Source organism: Pseudopipra pipra, chromosome Z (assembly GCF_036250125.1).
Source record: "Pseudopipra pipra isolate bDixPip1 chromosome Z, bDixPip1.hap1, whole genome shotgun sequence".
Classification (NCBI taxonomy): domain Eukaryota; kingdom Metazoa; phylum Chordata; class Aves; order Passeriformes; family Pipridae; genus Pseudopipra; species Pseudopipra pipra.
The window spans coordinates 25,562,944-25,570,655 of NC_087581.1; the positions used below are offsets into that span (position 1 = coordinate 25,562,944).

At 44.3% G+C, this 7,712-nt stretch overlaps 1 protein-coding gene across 1 annotated transcript; it reads right to left on the reverse strand.

The window, feature by feature from the left end:
- Window positions 1-1,233: 1,233 nt before the first annotated feature.
- On the reverse strand, window positions 1,234-4,361 carry LOC135407636 (relaxin-3-like). Its single transcript, XM_064642843.1, has 2 exons — window positions 4,119-4,361; window positions 1,234-1,931 (listed from the first exon to the last, which is right to left on the reverse strand). Exons 1-2 carry the CDS (start codon window positions 4,333-4,335, stop codon window positions 1,564-1,566), a joined length of 585 nt encoding a protein of 194 aa, XP_064498913.1. The 5' UTR covers window positions 4,336-4,361; the 3' UTR covers window positions 1,234-1,563.
- Window positions 4,362-7,712: the final 3,351 nt, after the last annotated feature.

A 7,712-nucleotide genomic window follows, 5' to 3' on the forward strand; every position in this document is an offset into this window, starting at 1 on the left:
GATGTTTAAGAAGAAAACTCATCTCTTCATAAATATTGTTGTTACAATGACAGAAGAGATGGTGCTTTTCATCTGGAAGATAACAGCCTTCACAGTGAATATCCATTCTGCCCTCTTTCTACTGAATAAATTTGATGTCTTTAAAAAAATAAAAAGATTGATAGATGCCTAATTGCTGCAGTAACAATATCATCTTAGGAAAAGGAATAAAGAACTGATGTGATAATTGCAGGAAGCAGTAGTCCGATCAAGGAATACTTGTCAAAAGACAATTTGAAGAACAAAGCCAAAGGTAACAACTCCACAGTTTGAGCCATGAAGCACACTCTGAGTCAACTCCTGCTACAAAGTAAGTTACCATGGGCATTACAGAGGTCAGAAAAAAACCCTCATAGCTAGAATGCTACTTGATACAGCTGAGAAAAACAGACAGGAAGGCAAAAGGATTAGAAACTACAAAGATGAAGTTAGTCATCTATAAACACAGCAACAATTTGCAACTTAAAATCTGAATTAGTGTAGACTAGCTTACCATAAGGACACACAGAAATAGGTCTGAATATCTGTACAGTAAGTTGCTTGATACACATCCCACACTCTCACTCAGCAGTAGTAGGGAAAAATGGGGAAGTAAACAACGAATAACAGAAGTGTTAGTACTCTAACTATTTAACTCCATTCATGAATATGAAGAAATATCTGTATTTTAAATGTCATGTTATGGTAAAGTTTCTAAAAGGACAATACTGCATAAAAACAATTCAGCAATTACAAGGAAATGTAAAAAGTGGGGTCAAACTAACTGGCAAGATGAGTCAGTGTCAAGTGGAGTTTCAACTGGCAAAATATTCTTTCTGTAGAGCTTTGTAACATGGACCCCCTTTCAAGAATTTTGTTGAGTGTTACAAGGAAGCTGAAGAGGGACTCTTCATTAGAAACTTAGTGACACGAGTAGCAGTAATAAGTTCAAATGGAAAGAGGAGAAATTTAGGTTAGAAATTCTTCCCTGTGGGGGCAGTGAGATGGTGGAACAGGTTGCCCAGAGAAGTTGTCGGTGCCCCATGCCTGGCAGTGTTTAAGGCCAGTTTGAATGGGGCATTGAGCAACCTGATCTAGTGGAAGGTGATCCTGTCTATGGCAGAGGGGTGGAACTAGAATGGTCTCTAAGGTCCCTTCCAACACAAGCCATTCTATGTTTGTCCTGTTGACAGTCTAAGAGTAATTCCATAACACTTAGTATAATTACATTTTAATGAAATACTGAAATTCTTCCTAAAGTGTTACAAAGATATAATACATCTGTAATATAAGTGTTAAGGCTCAACAATAAAATGAAAAGACTTAGTAAAAAATGTAGATTAGAAGTTACTGCAGCAAAACAAAGTCATTGCAATTACATCTGTGGGTTTTTTTGTTGTGGTTTTTTTTTTAAAGAAAACCAGCAATATTGACTGGCACATACAGACAAGATAAAATACAGTGAGAGTTTTCTTCCTCCGTACAGTATTCAATCAAACAGCACTGCAACAAACATTGATTGCATGCATAAGTGCAGAGAGAATTTTAAACTCTACATATAGTACTGATTTCAGCTTTTGTACAGCCCCATTTGCAACACATTCCTGCCAAACCCAGAGACTCCCGTTTTCTTCTTGGAAACCTGGCCCAAAGATAACTGCTTGATTCCATGGGATTTGCATTTCCTGTTCCTCCCCTGTCCTTTTGATCAACTTCCTCTACCTGGCGAACAAGTTCTTTGAAGTTGTCTGCCACAGGTACATATTCATTAAAGTAATTTAAACTATACAAGTCCTTAAATGTCTCCCATCCAAGAACCGGGCTGCTTCTCTGCAGCTGTTCCACTTCAGGATCTAAAACTGATTGCAGGTTGAAGCTTCCAAGTAGTTTGTTACTTGCTGTTTGCGCAGCACCTGTTTAAAGAGAAGACATTTTTAAGTTCAGACTGTTGGAGCATTAAAAGAGCATACAATCCTAAGAAACAGCAATAAAACCTATTCAGTTAGTATCAAGTGAAGTACTATTATCTGGCACTTCAGAGTCTCCACACTATGCCTTACTTATAGCTTACTTTTAGTGGAATCTATGTTTTAAAGTCTGTACTGCCTGTTAGACAAAGAGAGTACACAGCTACAACTGTGACTAAAGTAAAGGCATCCTATCACAACTGCAGTGTTACTGACAGAGAAATCTCAATTTTTCCACAAAAACAAAATTTTGTTGTAAAGACACGTATCCAGAAATATCACAGAGCTATGTCGTGTGGCACATGAATTACATTAGACCACTCCTCCCCTGTGCATAACCACACAAACTAGCATTGTGTGAAGAACAAACGTAGGAAGGACTAAATAAGCAAAAATCATATGTAAACTGCTTCTTACAGATTGCATTTTTCTATAGCTATTTTTAGCTGATGGTTTTCACTCATTGCTTTTCAAGGCATAGCAGAGGCTTGCAGAATTTACTTATGATGTGCTTCATCTCACTGTGTTCTCAAAAATCTAGCTCTACTTCCTTTCACCTCATACTGTTTCTCTTTATTTTAAATCTCCAACGGAAGTGGCATTGCTTACTACAGCTAATGTGAAGGAAAGTGGTTTATTCAATCCTTAATTTAAAAAGAATCCAAAGTAAATCTTTTTTTTTTGTGGTCTTAATACTGCTAATATGGGGTTTTTTTTGTTTGTTTCAGAAAGCTGAAAGAAAACGAGACGATCCAGTGAATGTTATATTCACTTTAATATGGGTAATTACTATACAGTAGCTAACTTTCAGATAGAACAGCTGCCTGAGTATGTACAAAAATAAAAGCGGCTGTAGTCACTTTACTAATTAGACAGTGACTGCTATTTAGTAGTCTTTTGGGGTGGGGAAAACTTTAGTTAGACATCATGCAGCACAGTGGGAGCTCCTCTGTGACTGCTGTTCTCAGAAGCTGCAGTTAATAAAAGGAAAACAAAGTTTGCTGGGAAAGCACATAATTCTCGCAGAGGCTGTAGACAAATAATTTGTTATAATTACAAAGATAAAAGTTATCTTTTACTCAACACCCAGGAAACTCAGAATACTAGCTTCATTACCTGCCTGAGGTCTTAGGTTATTTCATTAATGGTGTGTTTAATTAAAAAAAAAACTCTTCCATTGCACATTTTAGCCTTAATACCAACTTTTATCCTTATTAAATAGTTTCACAATTCAAAATATCGACATAAATGAGTCACCACTTAAAATTACTGTTACCTTACTGCTACTGTAGTTTGCAAACACAGCCCAAAAGAGATCTGCTAACACTTTCTTAACATACTGGGCATCGGATATGCGACAGCAAAACTCTAAGGAACATTTTACCCATTAAGTGTTTCACCACAGACCCCTAAAGCAGTTCTTGCTGTCTAAATCACAACCTTTAGCACCAGAGAGTCCCACCCATCCTCCAACGTGCCAACTCTTTGGTGTAGAGCAGCATAAGCGAGTGATAAAATCCCGCGCGATTCCACATCCATGGCGGTCCCGCACGTCCCCCGGGAGCTCTGCCGGGGACCACGGCGTCAGAACTCCTGGCAGGGAGGGAGATGCGAGCTGGGCTCCCCCCGCAGCCGAGGATTTACTGAGCTTTGGGAAGGAGCAAAGCCGTAGCGAGGGGCATTCCCCACCGCTCCCCAGGGCGCATCAGCCCTCCCTGCATGGCCAAGAGAGGGGAAATGTGTGATTTTGTGGGATTTTAAAGTACAAGCGCCTTGGCCGCCAGCAGCCCTGAGCAGCAGCGCGGTATCCGAACTGACCAAAAACTTTGCGGGTTATCCCGGCTAATAACGCCTCGGCGCCTCCCGTGCCTTTCTCTCTCAGTCACGAGGGTGTCCTTCCAGAATTCACGGAAAATGCCGACCAGGAACAAGAAGAAAAGCGGGAGAGGGACGGGGACGCTCCGCGGCTCAGGGCGGGAAGAGCGAGCGGCACCGAGGGGCGCTCGCCCTTCCCCGCTCCCTCCCATCCTGCCCGTTTCTTCTCACAGGCCCAGGCTCGGGAGCGAGCGAAGTGCCCCGACAGCCGCCGCCGCCCGTCCGCTCGCCCCTCAGCCCCGCTCTCAGGACACTCACCGGCCGCGGGCGCCGGATCCACCGCCAGCAGGGAGAGCCGCTTCCAGCGGGACCCGCCGCAGGTGAAGATGACGGCGCGGATGAACTCCCGGCCGCACAGTTTCACCCCGTACGCGTCCCCCTCGCCCGCGGGCAGCGCGGCGCCGGGACGCCCCGGCGGTGCCGCGCACACCAGTGCCACCGCGGCGCACAGCAGTCGCAGCCTGGCCGCCCCCATCGCGCCGTCCCCGTCCCGCGGGCCCGTTCCCAGCAGACCCAACACCCGCCCCCACTCCCGCGACCGCGGCGTCCAGCCCAGACCCTCTGCCCGCTGCCCGCCTTTTATGCGCTGCGGGCGGCGCTGAGTCACCGCCCCGGCCCCGGTTCCGTGCCCCCTCCCCTTCCCCGGTCCCGCCGCTGCCGTCTCTCGTCAGGAGGTCACCGTGCCTGAAGCCGGCGTCGAGGAGCCCTCGGGAAGCGCTCCTCCGTGTTCCTGCCCCTTGCTAGCTGTCGCGGCTCCTCACGCAGCCGGTGAAGATGCACCTCACCTTCGGCCTCCTGCCTCGGGCTCCCGGCCCCCCACCGACCCGGAGACACACCCCATCCCCTCCGCTGGGTCTGCACCTCAGTTTTTCCTGTTCGTGGTCAGGTGGTAGTTGCCAATGCCCTCTCGAATTGTTCTGAAAATGTGAAAAACATCAGTTCAGCTGTTTTTTTCCCTAGCAGGTCTCGTAACTACTTCTACATCCTAAAAATGCCTGACGCAAAAAGAAGCAAGTAAAGCAAAATAAATGCTCTTCCACAGAATTACTTCAGCTGTGGATACTTGAGGTGGGATTTCATAGCCTGGATTCCTCTCAAGTTTCTTGTTCTGGAGGCCTGAGTTCAGTGGCAGCCATAGGCACCCAAGTGTCAGAGATGCCTTGGCTCCAACATGTGTGTCCTGGGGATGTGGAGTTCCACAGCTGTGTGTCTCACCAGCAGGCCCCAGCAGGCTCTCACTGGCAAGGGTGGTGTTCTTCAGACCACCAGGCAGAACTATGCACCCTGTGAAAGTAAACCTTGCTTTGGGATTTGTTTTTTTTTCCCCCCAGCACAATAGGATACAAAGTGACTGCTTTTATAAAAAGTCATACTGTGGAGAACCAGGAAAGTTCATCTCTCTTAAAATATTTTGAAGCTGTTTTCTGTAGATCCTTTTGCATAAGGGCTATGCTTTCTATCCCCAGAGTACTGTTAGCATATAGAAAGAAAACCCAAAACTCAAATCTCAATCTAGAAGGAGGGCAAAGAGAAGGCCTGCATCTGCAGACTCCTACTGTGTGTACAAAGGTGACCGATTCACTTGTGCTGGCAGTGAAGACATAGTCTCCAATCACCTCTTCAAGGATGACTTGGTGTTTTACACTGAGCTGGATCTAGAATGAGGCTGCGCAGGTCTAAAATTGGGAGCAACCTGTGAAGTTGTTATTGTGGTTAAACCCCAGCCACCCACCAAGCCCCATACAGCCACTCACTCCCTCCCCCACCAGCGGGATCAGGAAGAGAAGCAGAAGGGTAAAAGCCAGAAAACTCATGAGTTCAGATAAAGACAGTTTAATAGGGAAAGGAAAAGTCATACACACAAGCAAAGCAAAACAAGGAAGTAATTCACTGCTTCCCATGGGCAGGCAGGTGTTGAACCCTCTCCAGGAAAGCAGGGCCCCATCGCACCTAACAGTCACTTGGGAAAACAAACACCATCATTCCAAACATCTCCCTCCTTCCTTCTTCTTCCTTCCCACTTTATATACTGAGCATGATGTCTGGAATATCCCTTTGGTCAGTTTGGGATCACCTGTCCTGGCTGTGTCTCCTTCCAACCTCCCATGAACTCCCAACTTTCTCAAAAGTGTGGCAGCATGGAAAGCAAAAAAGGCCTCGGGTCTGTGCAAGCACTGCTCAGCAATAACAAAAACATCTCCATATTATCAACCCTGTGTTCAGCACAAATCCAAAACACAGCCCCATACCAGCCATTGTGAAGAAAATCAACTCTACCCCAGCCAAAACTAGCACAGTTGTCTACATTTGACCTTCCTTTTTAGTCCAGTCTTAAGTGTTTAGACAGTGGTATGTCTTCAACAGTAGGCACCATCATCCAGATGTTAGTAGGATGCAATCTGCAGAAGTGGAGACTGCTAATCTGAAATTCCTGAAGAACAAAACCTTGACCTGTTTTTCCCTCAGTTGAAGTCTTACCTACTATTCTGTTACAGACAAGTTGTGCAGAGATAACCACACCTTGCATTTTGAGAGAGCAGCACCTTGATTTTGTTTGTCTTGTGACTTTTTCTGAAAATACCCATCCCATTAGTGAACTTACTTACTGATTGTAAGCAGTGTTCTAGATAAGGGAATTGTTTTCAGTGACTGGAAACCTGAAGTCGTGCAAAAGCACTACCAGGACAAGGCAATAAGGAAAGTGCCTCCTGAGCTGGGCAGTGACTGGCCTGATGACTCACTTAGCTTGTAAACGAATATAATTGATTTTATACCCTACTTTGATGCCCATGTCCAATATTTTTTCCAGTCTCTAAAAGCAGTAAAATGTAAAATGTGTCTATCTCAGAGTTTTTACCAGGAAATTTCAAGAGAAGTTCCCAGATAGCAGGCTGATTTGTCAGTCTAGCTGGAAAATTCCTGACTCTCCACATGCTTCAGTTTCAAATTTAACTGGACCATCAGTTACTGTGGCATCCCATCTAGCTCCCCCTACGCAAAGGCAGACATTATGATGGTTTTTTTTTAAGAACACCACTTTTGCAACTATCTGAAGAACATAACCTCTAATGGCAGCTGCTAAATGCAAGCACTTAAAGAGACTGGAAAACAAATAGTTCACAACAGCTGTTCTGACCTCGCTGCTTCTTCACCAGGGCTACTGAATGTAAAAGACAATACTTTCTGTGCTTTCCGTTAAGCTTGTTGGTATTTGATAGAGCATGAGTTGTCAAAGAGACCTTGGAGGGAATACCTTTTCAAGACATTCCTAATGCCTCAGGGAAGCCTCACTGCAGCATTCTTCATCACTCTTGCTGAAAAGCATAAGCTGTGAATGCTCTCTTCCTAGGATTAAAGACTGCAACACCAGGCACCGAGTTAATGAGTTTTATTAAGGATCATATCTGAACGAGCTGGCAGTAGCTTGACATTGCTTAATGTTACTATCCTTAATGCAGTTTCATTAGTAGGGTGCTCATGTATTGTGCAGTACATCCAATGTACTGGCTCAATGCAAGTATTTTGTATCTTTCAGTTTCCTAAACCAAGGTAAAAATAATTGTACTATTTCTCTCCTTCCACTAAATTATTAATATGTTGTGCAATAGCAAACTTTATAGAGGGTAGAAGATGTTTCACAAAAACTGCTGGCTAAATTAAATGGCTTTAACAATACCTCAATAGCCTTGAATACCTTGAAGACTTATTCCCATGTTAAATGACAGACAATCTACACAGAAAATCAGTGCTAGGACAGAAATGTACAGACTTAATTAGATTTTTTCCAGAGACTTTGTTTCGAATTCATGCAATTCACTACTGCAAGAACTACTTAGTTTTTGAAAGCTGCTC

Coding starts and splice junctions, on each gene's coding strand:
- LOC135407636 (XM_064642843.1), bottom strand. CDS start 4,335: ATGGGGGCGGCCAGGCTGCGACTGCTGTGCGCCGCGGTGGCACTGGTG. Junction 1,932..4,118: donor GGATCCGGCGCCCGCGGCCG/GTGAGTGTCCTG, acceptor CTCTTTAAACAG/GTGCTGCGCAAACAGCAAGT.